This window comes from Dunckerocampus dactyliophorus, chromosome 3, assembly GCF_027744805.1.
Source record: "Dunckerocampus dactyliophorus isolate RoL2022-P2 chromosome 3, RoL_Ddac_1.1, whole genome shotgun sequence".
In the NCBI taxonomy this organism is placed as follows: domain Eukaryota; kingdom Metazoa; phylum Chordata; class Actinopteri; order Syngnathiformes; family Syngnathidae; genus Dunckerocampus; species Dunckerocampus dactyliophorus.
The window spans coordinates 33,656,861-33,677,763 of record NC_072821.1 but is presented as its reverse complement, the minus strand read 5'-3'; the positions used below and the strand labels follow the sequence as shown (position 1 = coordinate 33,677,763).

The 20,903-nt window shown below is 39.3% G+C and overlaps 1 protein-coding gene across 12 annotated transcripts in view; it reads left to right on the top strand.

Annotated features, from left to right (window-relative positions):
* tjp1a (tight junction protein 1a) overlaps positions 1–20,903 on the top strand; it is a 155,590-nt gene that overhangs the window by 100,395 nt on the left and 34,292 nt on the right. For 6 of the 12 annotated variants that reach the window (XM_054771566.1, XM_054771576.1, XM_054771568.1 and 3 more), the window contains exons 3-12: positions 4,169–4,225; positions 6,172–6,296; positions 8,435–8,537; positions 8,654–8,978; positions 10,263–10,366; positions 10,665–10,833; positions 10,925–11,057; positions 18,764–18,900; positions 19,147–19,252; positions 19,451–19,601. In XM_054771566.1, coding sequence (XP_054627541.1) covers positions 4,169–4,225; positions 6,172–6,296; positions 8,435–8,537; positions 8,654–8,978; positions 10,263–10,366; positions 10,665–10,833; positions 10,925–11,057; positions 18,764–18,900; positions 19,147–19,252; positions 19,451–19,601 — 1,410 coding nt within the window. Of the gene's footprint in view, positions 1–4,168; positions 4,226–6,171; positions 6,297–8,434; positions 8,538–8,653; positions 8,979–10,259; positions 10,367–10,664; positions 10,834–10,924; positions 11,058–18,763; positions 18,901–19,146; positions 19,253–19,450; positions 19,602–20,903 lie in introns of all 12 variants that reach the window. The other 6 variants (XM_054771567.1, XM_054771570.1, XM_054771565.1 and 3 more) reach the window with 1 other exon arrangement.

Here is a 20,903-nt window from a genome sequence, read left to right as displayed (position 1 = left end):
TAGCAAAACGTTTATTATTAGGTGACAGCAATCATAACTAATGTGCGTGTGTGTGTGTTACATGGGGCGTGGCTTGCAATGTCGAAGCAGAAAGAGGGCGGGATATAATTTGTGCATCCCACCCTAAAGTTAGCGGCTCCCATGCTCTACCTAATCAAGACACAGCACCTTTAACAAGATTAAATACAAGAATGAAAGGAAACCATAATGAAAAAGAGACAGAACAACTGTACTTTAATCCATGTGGTTGTGTTGCACACTAGAAGGGGCGTTGCAAGGGAGGGAGAGACAAACCACGGAACGTCTTAACATGAGGGCTGTCTGTATTAACACTGATTTGTCTTTGTCTTTCTGCCACGGGCTATTATTGTCCATAATGCCACTAATTTCGCTTCATCAGGCTGCTGAAAATACGTGGGTTATCCTTTGAAGAGCCTCATCATCTGTACTGGACTGTGTGTTAGGGGCCAGACAAGGCCAAGCCAAGGCAGGCTTGAACAAAGAGGCCCTGTACAGTATGATTTGTGTGTGCTAGAACTCTTATGTGTGGTTTGATGGCAGCTCTTTGTTTCCCAGCTCCTGGCCCGGCTGGCCAGAGTTCAAGCCTGACTAATATTGAAGTATAAATACACTAGACTGCCATGAGTTTGGGCAACATCAAGCACACCATTGTTTTACACAACACTTGTCACTTTAAAGATAAACCCTGACCTTTGTCCAATCAGTATTTTTGTATTTTGTGTGCTGTTTATAAAATGACGTACAGCCATGTTTGTTTTGGCCCTGCATGGTTTGTGATCTGTGCTACAGTGGAACCTGCAATGTTCCAATAACAAAATACATGCTCTCAAAAAAAGACACAATTTGAGCTATATGTGTGTCCCTAATGAGTTTCAGGCTACATTCTTAGGTAATTAGTGAAAAAAGTCGTTGACTGTTCATTTCCTTTTCATCGTGCTCCCTGCCTTTCAGCACAGCCCCGCAGTTCAAGGATGAGGCCACCTGCCTGCCTGACCTCCTGGTCACATGACCCAATCACTGCTGTTTCTCATGGTGGAGCTCGCCTCGGTGGGCTGTTAGATGAATGAAGGGGTGAACGGATGGCTGCGTATATCACAAAACACTTGAGAGAAATGGATGTGTTGGGCAATGTCAGGGGGAGATGTGGCTAAATGGGTCATGTCCCGTCACACAATGGCGGCATGACTGTGAGAGTTGTGGTGGCAGACATGGGAGTGGAAGAAGGCAGGGGCAGAAATAGTTTTTGAGGACACCCCGGCCCTTTGTGCCAATTATGGACATAAATAACATCCACACAGAGCTGCCATGGAAATCAGGGTGAAAAGGTTAACTGTGTATTCAATAGGTGAGGCTAACTGATTCATTGTTGCAAGTGAGTGAAGTGATAAGCACAAAAACAGTAAGGGTGCTTTTTCTGTATCATTTCTTATGGTTAACACTGGTTCCATAAGTCAAATGTTTTCTGTTGTCACAGCTTGGAGGTTTGCTCTCACTTGAGGAGAAATGTTTCCTATTTTTAAATGTGCCTAATCTTCGAAAAGTTTTGCTTGGAAAGCTGATCTGTTATCAAAAAGTCGCCAAACTGATTTCTACCGTTAAAGTCCATTACAAAGTACCGTCATATCCGGCATACCGGCATCTCACGCTTTATGCACGTTGCAATCTCGCGACATCTCGTGTGCTTCAGAACAGTCGTTTTGCGCTTCAAACACACAGCCACATCATGGAAAACACACAAACAAATGCATATGATGCAGCGTTCAATTGATCTAGCAACTTTTGTTCAAGTCTGCTAGTGGATCCTGACAGCGTGGAGCATTGTTTAAAAATCCACCATCACCAAAGGGTTTTGAAAGGCTGGTCTACTGCGTGACGAAGAGGACAGCACAAGCGCAATGGATAATTTGCCTCAAAGTGACACTGAGAGTGATAATGAAAGAGAGAGAGAGAGAGACTGTCAAAGTGTGTGACGAAGGAACTGTGAGGCTGTTCAATTCCGACAATAAGGAAGAGAGCAATGGATGACTTTTCTGGGAGTGTACTGTTTAACTAGCCGTCTTACACGCACTGTCCGGCACTGTTTGGGAAAAAAAAACATTTATTTAATTAAAGGTTAAATATATCTTTCAGGGTACTAAATATCTCTGCTTACAGGAGTGGCAAACATATGTAAAACTTTTTTTCTCTTTAAATTTGGTGGGTGCGGCTTATATTTAGGCTCAATAGTCCGGAAATTGTGGTATCTTCTTCTTTTTTTGTTTACTTCTAGGTATTGCCTTATAATTTTCATGTCAGTGGAATCGCAGACATAATCGTGGAATTGGCCAATAAGAACAGAATTTACTGTTAAACACGCAATCTGACAGAAATTGTCGTAATGTGAATGAAATGCTGACATTGTGAAGAGAAGGGACAATCGCGTGGGGTAGCATTTCCTTGGTGGACCTCTCAATTGTGGTGGAATGTCATCTGTAAAAGGTAAAAAACAGAATTTTGAAAAAAAAAAGATTTCATAGGGTCCTACCTAGGCTCTTTGAAAACGCGTACTTTTGGCTGGGAATGCTACGTCCACATGATGGGCGGCTTCTTGTTCAGTGAAAACAAACAATGGTGGACGTTGCACAATCTCCTTGTAAAGAGACTTGCCTAACTTGACTATATACAGTAAATAGTTGACAACCTTTCTTACCAGCCATCTGTTGCATGTTCTTGGTAACTGGTAATTGGAATGGGGTTGAATTATATTAATGATGAGGGTAGGTAATGACAGTAATGACCATCGGGCTGAAGATGAAGGCTTCTGGGGGGATTATCACAACGATGGGGTGGATAGATATGGCAGTGTGTTATTATGACGGCCTGATTATGGAAGTGGTAATTAACGTGCAGTCTGCCATGTGCGGTGGCGTTTATATCTTTTCTCCTTCCTCGCCACATTGGACTGTGCTCAGCACTCTGCCACGGACAGCTGTAGCCTCACTCCCTGCAGGCAGACACGACCGACAGCAGTGGTGCTTCATCAGCTGGAAGGGAAGCAAAGTAGATATTGCATTCAAAGAAAATGTCACGCCGCTTTGTTAAAATGTTAGCTTCAGCCCTAATTATTGCATTTTTTAGCACAATCGGAGAGGCTCTTTACTGACTTGAAGTGCCTTAAAGCAAAACAAACAGATGCAGTCAGGCTAACAGAAACGGTGTGGTGTTTGATGCAACCAAATTTGGAAAATGAGTCAAAGACGCTCGTCTAGCCTCAGTTAACTCCAGCATGACAGACGAGTAGCTAAATGACTTCATCTTTGCTTCAGCTCTCTCAGATGACCCAGCCAGGAATAATATGGGCATGCTCGCTCTGTTTTAGAAATCTCTCTCAATCTCTTGAGGCTATTTACTCATGCTGCTGTCATTCATAATCTTTTCACATGTGGACTCGAGGGTCCCCAGTCATGCAAATGAGCAAAGGAGATTGCTACCTTTTTAATACTCCTTTCCTGAGAGGGTAAAAGCACAACAATATTTATTCGCTCAATCTTAATACTCAGTGACCTTTTGCGTGTAATCACGCATCTTGTTTTGCATGATGACTTGTGTGTGTTTTTTTTTGTATGCAGGTCGGCACAGTAACTCAACTACGCATGATACCAAGCGAATGTGATGCACTTCTTATGTGATGTATTTTTGTTTTTTTTATAGTCTCATGAGATATGTCTTGTGTTTTCATTTTTACGTGTTTTTTTTAAGAGGGTTTTTGATTGTGGTTTACTGGCTGGCTCAATGATAGGTGTGTCACGAGACTCTCCGTTCACGAGACAAAAAGATTCTATGACTGACAAAAGGGCTCACACCAAGATGCTGAAAGAATTGCACAGCGTGAACTCTCTTCCTGCCTGTTTGGAGGCGAGAGATGGGGAAAACAGACACACATGCACATGGCAATATATTGAGGCCGGCCAAATTATCCAGTTCATTTGAATTTATTGTGTCATTAATTAATTCATTTACTATCATCCCAGGTTTAGTGCCCACAGCTTCCAAATGAATGCATATGCCATTAGTTACAAGCTTTCCAGGGATTGTCATAATCGACTGGATGATCTGTCTGCGGGATTGAATCATAATGAACATTTCTGTCTGTTTTCTTCTCTTCCAGAGTGCAGCGATGGAGGAAACAGTCATATGGGAACAGCACACAGTGACCCTTCACAGGGTAGGTGTTTACAGCACTGTCATCCACTCAGCCATTTTTGTTTTCTATTGTCCTTTCTCCTTTCCACCTGTATTTACTGTCCTCGTAACTGCACAGCAGTTCCATTCTGCACCATGTCTTCTCCCCAATCATGCGTCTTTCCTATATGCACTGAGAGAATACCAGCTGTAAGAGGAGGATGCATGGCGCTGGAACAATAGTCAGGGTGCCCAGATGGCAGGAAACAAGGCTAAGGAAGACAGGCATCAGCATCCACTTCCTTCCTGACAACTGCTTCTCTCTTCCTTCCTGCTCAGGGCAAAGAGGAAGCCGTATGACACTCTTTTTTTTTTTTTTGTCTTAATGTAGTAAAATTTCATTGTCATGGACTGCGCCCATCTAAGCCCAGTAGAGGAGACCCGGTTCAGTATAGAAAGCTATAATGTCCTAAATACACTCAGACCCGCCCCTCCCTACATGCAAAACATGCGCTGTGCTTAGGTTCCCACGACCCATGGAGGGTCCAATTGTGCAGAAGCAGATGCATTCTCGGCAAATACGCAAAGGGTGCGCATCGCCGCTGTGAGACATAGAGTAGAGCACTAAGTCAGCCCAAGGCAGGAGAGAAAGAGACAAGTCAATGAAATGGCAGAATGCATTCACCTGTTAGTCCCTGGTGGTGTAATGGTACAGCTGCTGCTTTTCAAAAAAATTCTGTTAATTTATTTTGCACTAAAATAATTGTTTCCCATTTATTTGTCTTACTCCAAAACATGTATCTAAATAAATTCAAATTTGAGTCAAATAGTATAAAAGTAGCTTTTGATGGGTCAGTTCGATGTTGTGACAACAGCTGTCCAGGGAGGTTTCAAGTAAAATTCTGCTTAGGGACCCAGTTTGGCCAGGGGGTGGCCCCGACATACACGATAAACAAAAATATTGTGAGGCCCGGTTATTACAACAACAGGAACAGAGGATGGAAATATATAGAGAGTTAGTCCTGGGAAAAAAAACAAAAATCTGAGAATTTGAAAATAAAGTTGTACATTTACGAGAAAAAAATCCTATTTTTACGAGAAAAAAAGTCGTAATATTAATTTTGCCCAAGGTCACGTAAGTCCCCCCCTTTTCATAGCTGTCTCAGACAATGCCTGTTACGACGGAGTATTAAAATAATCTGAGATTTTGAGTATAAAGTCGTAAATTTACGAGAAGAAACGGCTATGAAAAGAGGGGACTTATGTGACCTTTGGCATGTGGAGGGGGCGGGGTAAGGAAGGCGGAAGTGAGAAGGGCTAGACATGCTAATCTGTTTGTGCTCAACTGCTCTGTTTTGCCGCAACGTTATAATAAAAGCTTGCCTGAAGCAAGAGGAAAGTTTCCTTCCTTCCTGAAGAACTATCCTCTATTTCCCACACGTATGACACCATGACACGTAATATTACAACTTTATTCTCGAAATCTCTGATTATTTTTTTTCAACACGGCCCTAATACTCGGTCATAGTTTACTACCTCACTGTAGGAGCTAAAAATATTTTCAGCTTGCCCTTGATAAAACTGAATTTAGGCTTGAAAAGGATTATTTTTCTCAAGCTACTTCGGTGCCCCGAAGTCTTCTGGCGCCTCCCACACTGAAAACCCCTGGTGTACAATACAGTACCTGTCTAGACTGGGCTGGTTGTTGTAATCTAATTAGTTAGCAGCTTTAGTGAGGCTGAAGGAGGAGCCCGCTGTTGGCTGCGATTCCTTGATTTCTGGCTCTCATCTGATGTTGTGGGAGAAAGTTGGCATCACAAGGCCTGCTCCCTCCGAGCTGCAAGCAATGGCCGTGTTAAAGCCAGTTTACTGTACATAACTGATGTATTCACATTACAGCTATATCATCTACTTCTACAGAGCATGTTTGCCATATGAGTCTTGAAAGTCATTGTGTGTGTGTGTGTGTGTGTGTGTGTGTGTGTCCAGGCTCCTGGATTTGGGTTTGGTATTGCCATCTCAGGTGGGAGAGACAACCCACACTTCCAAAGTGGAGAGACATCCATTGTGATATCTGATGTTCTAAAAGGAGGTCCAGCAGAGGGGCTGCTGCAGTAAGTTCCCATACTTACATGTCTCTCTCAGATCAACTGGTTTATGTCGACAACCTGTGTGAGTCGACCAACTCATCAAGTCCTGGTCCACCGTGTTCTTCTTACAACAATTTGAATATAAAATAAATCCAAAATAGGATGGGCAAAAGGGAAGTAAACCTCTGGGAAATAAAATGATCATGCAGAGTCTACGTATATGAATGAAGACATTTACTTTCATATGCGCCCTCAGTACCAGAGTTCTTCTTGCTATTGCCAATCTAACAGAGGTAGACTGTAGTGCTGTAGTAGTCTTTTTTTTTTTCTATCCTCTCATGGCTGATCTATTCTTCTCATCCAGGGGTGTCCAAAGTGCAGCCCAGGGGCCATTTATGATAGTTTTTTTTAATCAGCCCTCAACACATTTTAAAATCCAATTAAACAAGAAAATTAAAAAAACAACAACAGCAAAAATAAAAAAAGAGCAGTAATTTTTACGAAAATTTATAGGAATTATTAGGAGACTAAATTCATAATATTAAGAGAAAAAAAATGCATAAAGTTGAAATATTAAAGACTTAACATATATCTCATAATATTATGACAAACAGACAAAACAAAGAATAAGTTGCAATTTTAGGAACATTAGGTTGGGTAAACGTTATAATATTACGACAATAAAGTCAGAATGTTATGAGAATAAAGACATAATATTACAAGATAGAATGTACGAGAAGAAAGTTGAAATATTAGTTGAACTGGAGAAGCACTCTGAGAGCGCAAACCTCCGACAGGTGCCACAGTTTCCCCCATATCGGGATCCACACCAAAATAATAATCCTACATTTTTTGGATCAGTCTTTATTTTGTTATTTTTCGAGCGATGGGCACATATTGAAAAATGAAAGGATGCAACTTTGCCACTTTCCTATTTTGTAAAGCAACATAAGCTGACGCATTTGGTCTTTATAAATAAATTAATAAAAAAAATAAATTAAATTTTATAATATAAAATAATAACATTTCCCCACAAATTATAATGGTATCTTGTTTTGTTTGTTTCTTGTAATATTAATACTCTAAAAAATGACATCTTTTTTCTTCAACTTTATGCTACTAAAATGACATTATTTTTCCTCATAATATTACAACATTATTCTCGTAAAATTACAATATTTTCTCATTAGATTACAACTTTTTCCTCTTAATATTTGGACTTTATTATTGTAAATTACTGCTGATTTTTTTCATTTCTGCAGTTTTTTTAAATATTTTTTTTTATTTTCTTGTCAAATTGTATATGCTAGAATGTGCCATGGGCTAATAAAAAACAACCGCTGCAAATGGCTCCAGGGTCGCGCTTTGGACACCACTGTGCCACGACTTTAAAGAAAGATCTTTTTCTTTAATATTTCAACTTTATGCTACTAAAATTACATTATTTTTTCTCAAAATATTACAACAGTATTCTCGTAAAATCTCGTAATATTGCAGATTTTTTTTTATTTTTGCTAATTTTTTTTTAAGTTTTCTTGTTAAATTGTATATTTATTGAATGTGCCGCGGGCCAATATAAAAACAGCCGTAAAATTCTCGTAAAATTACGATATTTCCTCATTAGATTACAACTTTTTCATCTCATCTAAAATTACTGCTGATTTTTTTTCACTTTTGCTGTTTTTTTATTTTTATTTTTTCAAGTTTTCTTGGTAAATTGTACATTTCTAGAATGTTCCGGGGGTCAATAAAAAAACAACCGCAGGCTGCAAATGGCTCCAGGGCCGCACTTTGGATACCAATGTATTACGACTTTTGAAAAAAGTCTCCTTTTCTTCAATATTTCAACTTAATGCTACTAAAACGTTATTTTTCCGCATAATATAGCAAAGTTATTCTCATGAATTACATTTTCTCATTAGATTACAATGTTTTCTCCTTCATATTTGGTCTTTATTCTTGTAAAATTACTGCTTGTTTTTTCCATTTTTGCTGTTTTTTTTTTAAGTTTTCTTGTTAAATTCTGTATTTCTAGAATGTGCCATGGGCCAATAAAAAAAATCAGGCCACGCTTTGGACACCCCTATGTAATACGTATGGTATGCGTTACTTTGATATAAACTGCTTCTGTCATTAATGCGCTGCTATGTTTGATGTTTCAGGGAAAATGATCGCGTGGTCATGGTCAATGCAGTGTCCATGGACAATGTAGAGCACGCATATGCCGTGCAACAACTCCGCAAGAGTGGCAAAAATGCAAAGATAGTAAGTTTGACATTGTTGCACTTCATTTGAGTACTCCCAAGGAATTATCTTGAGGTTCATGTCCTGAATAAAAGCATCATTCTAGTAAAATGATCACCGCACATCTCCATTTCCAGACTATTCGTAGGAAAAGGAAAGTACAGATCCCTGTTTCTCGGCCAGGGGACAGGGAGACCATGTCGGAGCATGAAGAAGAGGACAGCGATGAGGAAGATGGCTATGATCGCAGTGGTCGTGCTGGCCAAAGTGCCTATGCTGGAGCAAGCGGAGGCACGAGCAGCGGCCGACGACGTGATCGTGAACGCAGCAGCAGCGGTAGAAGGGATCACAGTGCCTCACGGGAAAGGAGTGTCTCACCGCGCTCTGATCGGCGTTCACAAGCTTCTTCTGCTCCCACCAGGCCTTCCAAAGTCACACTTGTCAAGTCGCGGAAAAATGAAGGTGGGCAACACAATGTCTAAGAATACCTTGCCGCGTGTTTGGGCAACGTTACAAAAATTCAACAAAAATCTACATTTTATGTTTTAGTAGCAATATTAATGGATTTGCGTATCGTTCTCAGAGCATTGAATGCATTGCACTGCTCTATCACAGGGGTGTCCAAACTTTTTCCAGCGAGGACAACATAGTGAAAAATGAAAGGTTTTGCCACTTTGATATTTTGTAAGCAAACAGTGATATATATTTCAAGAAAAAAACTGCATGCCAGCTTTGTGATTTTCGGTGAAAAGCCTATGAGGTGTTTCGGTCTTTAGTCTTTTTTTTTTTTTACCCATTTTTGCTGATGTTTTTTTAAATGTTCCACATATTTGACCTTTCTTCTTGAATAGTCTTTGTAAATGTTCTTCTTGTAATACTTTGACCATATTCCCATAATATTATAACTTTTTCACAAACCTTATTTTGCAAACAACTTTATTTTGTTTTGTTTGTTTCTCGTAATATTATGACTTTTTGTTCTATACATGTTCACTTTATTCTTGTTAATTATAACTTGTCCCACAACCTAACTTTTCAAAAATTACAACTTTATTTGTTGTGTTGTATTTTATCACATTCCGATATTTTAAAAAAGTTTATTATGCTTCTAAAATTTCAGAATTTTTTCCTCACAATATTACAACATTATTTTCATGAAAATCCAACTTTTTCTCATTGCATTACATTTTTCTCTTAATATTTTCGCAATTTTTCATTTTTTTTTATTTATTTATATTTAATTTTCACAAGACCTACTTTGGACACCCCTGCTCTATCGCAATTGACAGAGCAGGCTTCATCAGTTTATGCTCATGCTAAGACTGATGAAGCTAAAGAGCCATCTGGTCTTGGAGCTGATGAAGCTCAGCTCAGCTCATGCTCACAGACTAGATAGGACAGCTCTATACTAGAGCACGAAGTGATGAAGCTCGGATGAGAGGCAAAATGTCTTCTAAGACAACCTGAACAGTCCAGTTGCGATGAAGCTCAGTTCATCCTCAAAGGCTGGAGAACTCTACTCTAGAGCTGTCCTATCTAGTGTTTGAGCATCAACTGATGAATTCTGAAAAGTTGCGATCGATTCAATGCCCTGAGAATACAGTGCCCTGGATGAATGAGAATATTCACGTCTGTTGTTTGTCATGTTCGATTTAGATTCTTAGTTCTGTAAGCAGTTTTGAATGTGCAGCCATCACTTGATTGTCTGCTAAAATTCCATGTTTTGCATTTCAACTCCGAAAGCAGAATACGGACTGCGGTTAGCGAGCCACATCTTTGTGAAGGACATCTCTCCTGAGAGCCTTGCGGCCAGGGATGGGAACATTCAGGAGGGAGATGTTGTTTTGAAGGTAGGATTAATAGTTATCTGCATGACGTGCATGGTAGGATGTCTTCCAAAGCAAGCATTGGGGTAAATGTAATTAACAGTCGTGAAAACGTTACAACACAATGGTAATTGTCTACTCATGTTATGTGATTGTGGCTTGTAGAGTGATGTCATAGCGTATTAGCATACAGGCGAATCCGCACAAGTTTTTGACACATTTCCAGTGCTTTTTCATTATGTGCTTGCCCAAAGTAGACTGTAGCTGGAAGCGTACAATGAAGCTGTGACCTAATGCTGATCCACCCCCTCTCCATTACCAGATCAATGGCACAGTTACTGAGAACCTATCATTGATAGATGCCAAGAAGCTTATTGAGAGGTCAAAGGGCAAGTTAAAGATGGTTGTGCAGAGAGATGACCGTGCCACGCTGCTGAACATTCCTGACTTAGACGACAGCATTCCATCAGCCAATAACTCTGACAGAGATGGTAAGACGACCTTGTACAATGTGTATTGATTCTTGTTGATTGAACTGGTTCAGTGCTAAATCGTAAATAAAATGGCATTTACATTCCGCAGACATTTCAGAAATACATTCATTGACATCAGACCATTCCAATCGCTCCCATGGCCGGGGTCGATCACACTCACCGGACAAGAATGAGCCATCCGATCATCTCCGGCTCTCGCCTCGGCAGATCACCAACGGCAGGTACGCAGAGGACTGATTGAAACATGCGTGACACGTCTGTCACACATGCGTGGCGATCCATCCACACTGCCAACAGCACAGGACATACATCTTCTTTTTTTTTTTTTTTAACACCCACAAGTTGTGTGCTGACTTTGCACTACTCATGCATATTTCAGCAAAATGAAGACATAGCATGCATAAACCATCCAACTCCCTCCCTCTTTGATATGCCTCCTCCACACCAGGGTCTTGGGATAGGGCGGGGCGGGGTATTGATCCAGCTTCTCCTTTACTAGCTTCTGTGTTTGAATGTGGCTTTTCTTGGCTAACTACTTAAACCGTTTTCACAAACATAGAAGCAACTGCTTCAGGTCATATATGAAGCTTAATGCACGGGGCAATATATCATCTTAACACAAGGGTGTCCAAAGTGCGGCCCGGGGGCCATTTGCGGCCCGCGGCTGTTTTTTTTTTTTTATTGACCCTCGGTACATTTTAAAAATATCATTCAACAAGAAAACTAAAAAAAAACCAACAACAACAGCAAAAAAGAGCAGTAATTAAAAAAGGCCAAATATTAGGAGAATAAAGGCATGATATTAAGAGAAAAAATAGCATCAAGTTGAAATATTAAAGACGAACAGTTGTAATACTATGAGAAAGAAACAAAACAGGAATAAAACGACAATCTTAGGAAATTTAGGTTGGGGAAATGTTATAGTGTTATGATAATGATAATGATTATGTAGGTTGTGCTTATGTGGCCCTTGGATGAAAAAGTTTGGACGCCCCTGGCTTAGTGCCATTTTCATAAGTTGTATGGGAAAAAAGTGTCCTTATATTTCATTGATCTTGCCAATACTATTTTTTTGCCAATACTATTTTAACTATTTTATGATCACAACATGTAGTGGCTGCACAGCTTTGCACAAAATATACCCATGCAAGATGAATATCATCCCCTGGCGAACACACTAGATTTCTATCAGACTGTTTAATGTCAAACATTTTTTCAACTTGCCCCTGAAAAACAGCAGATTAAAACATATGGTTGGCAGGCTCTTAGAGGCTTGAAGGTGGCTGATAAAGCACGGCTGGAAAATCGATTCCTGCTCATTGACTACAGGCGGTCCTCTTGGTACGGCACATTTGCATGAATTGTTAATACACTAAATGAGCAAACTAAATGAGAACTAGTTAAGTGGCGGAAGAATGCACAGTTGTGCAACGCTACACTGAAGAATGACCGCTTTTGTTCTTTTTAGTTAAATTCCAAACATGAGGCATACTCTTCTGATGGATGTGCGTCAAAGAAAAGGAAAGCCGACCATGAAATTTCTTATTCGGAAAAATACTGTCTTGTGATAATAAATTAATTAATTAATCACACTCGATAATTTTGCCGCCATTCATGTGTTGCCATGTGCATGCGTGTCTGTTTTCCTCATCTCTCGCCTCCGAATAGGCGCAAGCGCACCTAGACGTCAAACAGAGTGAGAGTGAGTGAGTGAGTGGGTCAGGGAGGCGGGGCCCATAACGTACACACAGCAGGAGAGAGAGAGAGGACCAACGCAAGATAGTAGCAATTAGGAGGGAAAAAGATGCTTGCAAAGTAAAATGCCACAGCCCCTGTGTGGGAATATTAATGAGCAAGGTGAGCCCATCAACGCGAACGAGCCAGTATACCCAATTTATTTGAAAGTGCTAGCAGCATAAAAGGCAACAAAACGAACTTGCCCACCTCAAACAAATCCACCAGACCCAGTTTTGCCAACGGGGGGGAAAAAAAACTACACCTCGAGATGCAAAGCGTTCGTCCCGACAATCAACACTCACTGACACGTTTGGTCGACAAAGCAAATGCAAACGAAAGGGTGTGCATTGACAGAAATGCTGCTCTTTAATACAGTTGAAAAACCAGGATTTCAAGAAACGCTGCAAACGTCTGACAGCCAGTACAAATTGCCTGTGAGAAAATACATGTCACAAACGCAAATTCCACAACTTTACAGAGTGAATTATGACATATTAAAGGAAATATTGCATTGTCATGATATATTATTAGTAGTCTATAACAGTGATTTATTTGGTCTCAACAAATGTTGATAATATTGTTTAGCGTCAATTTGTGGGACAATAAACATTTAAAAACGTACCTGCATTGTTTTGTGAAAGTTCATTTGTCCAGTTATATTTTTTTAATCTACTTTTTTTTTAATTAATGTTAAAATATTATTAGGGCTGTCGAAAATAACGCATTAACGGCGGTAACAAATTTATTTACAGTAATTAATTACGTTAAATTGTTTAGTGTAATTAACGCATGTGCACCAGTGCAAGCACGCCTCTCTGTTATGACGGCGGATGGAGTTCTCCACTGTGCTTCGAAACATAGTGGAGCGTCCACTGAGTCTGATGCTCTTTTATAACTTCATTCTGATCTCAATACATCAACAGCAGTACAATTGCAACACCATATACTGGATGTATCTCCAACTCGCTTGCGTTTCTAGTCCGTTCATCCTGGACACTTCCTCATTCACATTACAAGAACGCAAGATGCATTCAGGGACAATCCGAACATCACAAAAACGGCTTTATAATGCGTGTGTGTGTGTGCGTGTGTAAATAAACAGGAAGTGGCTACTCTTATCACTGACTCTGAATTCGGATGTACAATTTGCTACATTTAAGTATGCCGGAAAATACACCGAAAACCTAAATTTACCTTAAATTATGTCATGTCTTTGACCGCAACCCCTCATTGCTCATAATAACACGGTTTAAAGTGTGATTCAAATGTTCTGCTACTATTAAAGAGCCTAGTGTTAGACAAATAGATTCTGATTAAACTTTTTAATCATTTGACAGCCCTAAATATTATATATTATGACAAGCAAACAAACAAAAGACACAAAAGTTGCAATTTTTGGAAAATTAGGTTGGGGAAAAAGTCCTAAAGTTATGGGAATAAAGTAATAACATTACAAGAAAAAAAGTTGTAATATAACAAGAAAAAAGTGACAGTTTTACGAGAATGAGACAAAAATATGTTCTTTTGTAAAAGTTGTAATATGTGAAACAAGCATACCAAAATAGACAAATGTTGCAAATGTTTAATATTACGTTGGGGGAAAAGTTCTGATGTTATGGGACTAAAGTCATAATATTATGAAAATAAAATTTACACAGATTATTTAAGAAGAAAGTGGAAATATTTCAGAAAAAAATAACAAAAAAATGTCACAAGAGTGAAGTTGGTACTACATGCGTTTTCACTTGTATCACAAAGGTGAGATGCAGTTATAAATATATCTAACCTTATTAATATAACCCTAACCTTAACCCAAATGTTTACATTTTTTAGCTGACCCCATTTTTATTCATGTAGTTTTTATATAAACCCAATAGCACCTCATAATACAGAAGAACTCACTTAGCAAAAAATAAACATATTCCTGTTATTGTTATATTTGTATTATTATTTTGTACACCTTCACATTCTGTGTTAATGTTATGTTATGTTTCATGCTGTGGTTATGGCCAAAGAGGTAAAAGAAGGAACGACAATATGACGGTCACTAGACTGTGACGCAAGCGAATGTTTCATTATCGCTCCGTTTCAGAAGGATGAAAGGAATTTGACATACTTCCCACAGTGCTTTGCCGGAGGCCAGATGGTTTGTTTAACCTGATTGGCTGCGGGGCTTAGATGCGTTATTTTCCCTTGGACGAGACACTATGTGGTGTTTTTCGACGGACCAGACCCTTTCAAACTCTCTCCGTGCACACTGTCTACAACTGACAGTTTATTTTTAGAATAGGCAAAAAGAAATAGAGGTATCATGGTGCAGCTTACCCAGAGATGCGTGTGAGTAATTATTCATGTTTGTCTTTTAATTGCTGTCTTTTTTTTTCTTTTTTTTAACAACAAATTATTGTGTCACAGTAGCTATGAGATGTTGTTTCCTGATGTTAAGTTCATCTTTGGATATACAGAGTATATTGAAATGTGTGGCTCGTGCTGGTAGATGTGAAGCAATAGGTTGGCTTTGTATTCGTAGAACTTTAAGTGGCAGAGGACACTTTTGGTCATTTTGAAGCCCGTTTGCTTCTGTCACTGATATATGTATGAACAAGGCAAAAATGGGTATGTACAGTATATTTATTCAGGCTGCTTTTTGGTAAGTCGTTCACAAAAGGGTCCGAGTTCAAGTGCTGTTGCAGCAGGTGGTCATGTGATGAGATTGGAATTCAACTATTGTTTTAAGTAGCACAGCCCTTTCTTTTCTCTCTCATTCTCTCTGTAGGACCCCCTCTTCCCCGTCCTCCTTCTTCTCTCTCTCACACACACACACACACACACGCACACACAGATCAACCTTGTTTATTTTTTTCCAGCTTAAACAGGAAATTGAATGAAGTTGTCTTTTTACAGAGTCGGGGCTTCATTTTCTCTTGCAGTGTACTTTCAGTCCTATGACTTTAACTTCAAATTCCAACAATAATCATCCACAGATAATCACATTTAAAACAAATCTATTCTAATTCAGTCACAGGATGTCACACTTTTTGTTGGGCTTACGTTCCGTGACCATCATGGCAAAACAACAAAAAAAAGAAAACATGAGTACAGTAATCCCTCGTTTATTACAGTTAGTTGACCCGCCTGTGATAAGTGAATTTCCACAAAGTAGGATGCTTTATTCATAAATGGAATATTTATGTAGTTACAGCATAGAAAACGTGTTAACATCCTGCTGAATACGGTGTGTAACATTATTAGAGCCCTCTAGACATGAAATAACACCCCTATAATCATCTTTACATTCTTAATTTATATGTTATTGTGTCTAGTATCCTCTTGGGGCGGACAGGAAGTGACGTTGGGTGTTCACAGTTGAGTTTTAGCTCGGTGTAGGTTAGCGTGGATGTTAGAGATTATTTTGCCTGTTAGGTTTGCCTAAACCTGCAATAAAAGCTTGTTGTTTGGCTTGTCTGTCTCAACTCAACTTTACAGTAACTTTACTGACACCTAGTGACCAGTGTAGAACACTACATATCGTCACAATGTCTTTGAATGTGTCTCCAGAATGCCTTATTGTACTTGAATGCCTTATTTTTATGCTTGGAAATACTGACTTTAAGAAAAAAATACATAATATTTGCTTAAATATGCATATTTTGACTAATAATGGGCTGTATTGAACCACAAAACAGCATGATTTATAAATGAATATATTTTTTAAAAAACCATGATAAAGTGAAGCTGTGAAATTCGAAGCACTAAGTGACAAGAGATCACAGTAATTGAGAAGCCCTTAAAGGAAAACTGCACTTTTTTTTCCATTTTGCCCACGATCCACAGTCCTTATTTGAGACATGAACACACGTCTTTGCTTTTCTAGATAAGGGAAAACCTGCTAGCATGAGGTAGCTAACAATGCCTGTAATGGGATTCACCTATTCCACCTATAAAGCCGTCTAAAAAAAACCTTCAATAAGGTTTTATACACATGTTGTGCCCATGTAGTAACAGGTACATTCATGATAACATGTAATACTTACAGTATTTTGCCATATTTTTGTCATTTTAAGCATTAGCGGAACTTCTTTCCTGGTTGCATTGATTTTTACAGAGCCCATAGCAACGAACACTACTTCGGTTGACAATAGCAGCATAGAGAGATCGTTTGCCAGCACTAATCATGGCATATTTCGTGAGAGCCACCAATGGCTACTTTTCACTTTTTACTCCCCGCAGGCAGAGAATAATGTTCCAGATAATGAAAAACTGCTAGCACGAGTCAGCTAACAATGCTTGTAATGGGATTCACCTATTCTGCCTATAATGAAAACTCCAACAACGTTTTATCGTTTTATATACATGCTGTGCCCATGTAGTAACACATACATTTATGATAACATGTAATACCTACAGTATTTTGGTCATTTTAAGCATTACCGAACTTCTTTTCTGGGTGCATTGGTTTCACAGAGCCCATAGCAACGAACGCTGCTTCTGTCAACAACAGCAGCATAGAGAGAGTGTTTGCTATCACGAATCATGGCAGACTTCGTGAGAGCCGCCACTGACAACTACTTTTTACTTTTACTCCCTCCCAGGCAGAGAATAAAGTTGCTGTGTGCTAGGCAGATCCAGCTATCGTGAAACACTAAGCTATTCTCCCAGTGTTATCATGTAGCACTAGTGCTAAAAGTTTCATGGACAAAATAAGAACATAACAAAAAAAGCCACTTACAATGTCGGCTCCCACTGGGATGCCGACTGATGGGATGGCTGTATCTTTCAGCACAAGACCTGTGCTCCCCTTTGAGCTGGTAGATTCAGCATAGTCCTCAGGTTAAAAATGCTGAGAGCTAAACTCAGACAAAACTGAAATAATTGTCTTTGGCTTGCAGAAACGAAGAAAGTTTTATCAGTCATCTTGAGAGTCTTTCTCGAAAACCTAATCATCAGGTTAGAAATCTAGGCGTAATCAGCCATATTTAATCAATAACATCATCAGCTTTTTACCACCTAAGAAACACTGCCAAAATCCAGAATGCTGCTGCTCAAGTCCTGACTAGAACCAGAAAATATGACCATATTAGTCCAGTGCTCAGGTCTCTGCATTGGCTTCCTGTCGCTCAGAGAATACACTTGAAAACAGCTCTGCCGGTGTACAAGTCTTTTCGTGGTCTTGCGCTAAAGTGCATCGCTGTCATGTTAGAGCCACATAAACCATCTCGAGCACTGAGAAGCTCACTGAGTGGTCGCCTGCAGGTTACCAGAGTCGGGACTAAACACGGTGAGGCTGCGTTTTTCAACTTTATGCTGTCAAAATCTGGTACAATCTTCCAGAAGATGTGCGACAATCCTCAACTTTGGCAATATTCCAATCCAAGCTGAAAACACTTCTATTCAACTCTGCATATGACAACAACTGAAAGTATTTTATCTGCACTCTCCATTCTTAATCTTTTTTGTTTTATGGAATCACATATGAAATGATTTCAGAATGATTTTATGTTTTTATGGAATGATTTTATGAAGTGACATTATTGTGTATGAATTGTGCTCTATAAGTAAACTTGCCAAACCAGCAATCGCTTGTAAGTTGAGAGCCCGTATCCACTGCTTCAGTCTGTCCGGATTTCTAGTCTGTAATGCAGGCGTCAGCCGGCGCCCGCAAGCCTGCTTTTCATTCAGGTTTTCACTTACCTGTAAGAATGTGAGAATACTAGAAAGAAATGCATTCTGAAATACAAAATGTGAGTTGTGGGGACCAGCATTTTGTTGAGGTTCTGGTAAAACAAATTTAGCTAATGTCGACAACTATCAACCATCTTACAAGCTACAGAATGATAGTTTCCGTTTTCCGGAGACGGATGACATTAAAAATGAATGATTGATATGCCATCTAGCCACATGGTGGCCTCATGGTGAGCATGTCAGCCTGACATTACGGAGAGCAAGTGTTTGAATCTCCATTCATCCAATCTCCACATAGTGTGTGTAAGAGTTTATTTCTGTACTTATAGTGTGTGTGTGGTGTAGTTACATTGTGTGTTCCACATGTGTTATTTTTGATGGCACCGTGAGTAAGGTACAGGAGGCATTTAGGTTGATAGAAGCCCAGTTCTGGAGATGAAAAGCAACAAACACTCATTCCTGGGCAACAAGAATGTCAATTTGATGTTTGTGTGTTTCTATCTTTTAGCCATCGAAGTCGAGACGAGGAGCGCTCCAAACCGGGAGCGATGTCCACACCAGTCAAAAGTTCTGATGACGGCGTCTTGTCTCAGGCTAGTGATCAAGCCAGCTCCAGAGATGACAAACAGTTACCTCCACTGCCTGGTAGTTTTATTTCATCTCTAGTGCCTTTGGAAAGACAGCTTTAACATGAAATTACAGTAGCGTCGCCTCAGTGCTACTGTGCATTAGGTTACCATTTTCTAATAATAATAATAATAGTGGCAAAACTAGAAAGTGTTATGCCCTGAAATAACCCATCATGCGTCCCGCAGCATGTCAGTCAGCACTGTGATCATGTTTTCTTCCCTGTGTCTCAAACCGTGACCCTTTGTGTTTGCATTTTGGCAGAACCAAAGCCTGTGTATGCACAGCCTGGCCAGCCGGACGTGGACCTGCCAGTCAGCCCCTCCGATGCACCTGTGCCCAGCGCCGCTCATGATGACAGTATCCTCAGGTCAATACCCTCTACGCTCACGCAAAGCACAAAATAACCCAGACTAAATAATTGGCATGCACGGTGAGAGGAAATCTGCAAGCCTCCACTGACAGCAAACAAGCATTTATGTGCATACTGTATGTGCTTTGGTAGTGTGTTTTACGAAATGTACAGATTCTCGCAAGTACAACTGGCCGACTATGTTTTTCCTTGTAGACCAAGTATGAAGCTCGTCAAGTTCAAAAAGGGAGAGAGTGTCGGTCTTCGCCTCGCCGGGGGCAACGACGTGGGGATATTTGTAGCGGGAGTTCTGGAAGACAGTCCTGCAGCCAAGGAGGGGCTAGAAGAAGGGGACCAGATTCTCAGGGTACTAAGCACCTCAACTACACCCTCAATTGCACCTTAAAAGTTACTCATCCTGTCTGGAGAAACATCATTAGACTATGTTGGTGTTACTGTGTGAAGTAGTTCATGCAGTGCATTCAGTTGGATCGACAAATCCATCCATCCATTTTCTATAGTGCTTGTCCTCATTAGGGTCACGGGTGTGCTGGAGCCTATCCCTTCCCTCTCACATTCACACCGATGGACGGTTTAGAGCAGGGGCGTCCAAACTTTTTCCAGCCAGGGCCACACAGTGAAAAATGAGAGGAGAAAAAAACTGCAAGTTGAAGTGTATTATTACAAGTATATACAGTATTATTACAAGTGTATTATTAGTATGAACTTCTTCACAACTTCTTCTATGAACTTTACATTTTTAACTTTCCTCAAAAATAATCGTTGTAAATTTTCTTTTTGTAATAGTCATTCCATATTATTTAGATTTTATTCCCATATTATAACTTCCCCCAACCATATCTTCTAAATAGTACAACTAATTCTTTTTGTTTCTGATAATAGTATGAATGGTTTAAACATTTACATATTTTTTCTTTAATATTTCATCTTTATGCTACTAAAATGACAGTATTTTTATTTTTATTATTATTATTAGAGTTTGGTCTAGTAAATTTGCGACTTTTTTTCTCATTAGACTTTTTGTCTTAATATTTGGTCTTTATTGTCATAAAATTACAGGTGGTTTTTTTTTCTATTTCTGTTGTTTTTTTGTAATTTTCCCTGTATTTCAACTTTATTGTTGACTTTATTCCCATAATATTTTGATTTTATTCCCATAAAATAACTTTTCCCCCTACCTTGTTTTCCAAATAGTACATCTGTATTTAGTTTTTTTCCCCGTAATATTATGACTTTTAAAAAGTAATACTTTTTTTTATATATTTCAACTTTCTGCTACTAAAATTACATTATTTTTTATTTTATATTTCAAGTTTATTCTTATAAATTTGCGACTTTTTTTCTTGTTAGTTTCATTGTCTTTTTTCTCTTTTTTCCCTTTTTCTCTTCCGCTGTTTTTTTTTTGAATTTTTTGAATTTATTTTTTTTAGTTTTCATGTTGATTTCTATTTTCACAACATGCCACGGACAGATAGAACAAAACAGCCGTAGCTTTGGACACCCCTGGTTTAGAGCTTAAACATGGATGCTATTGGGATGAGGAAGACAACCCATGCAAACTCCACACAGAGATGTTCCAACGGAGATTCAAAACCTTGATCTCCGTACTGTGAGGCTGACGTGCTAAACACGAGGCCACCGTGCGGCT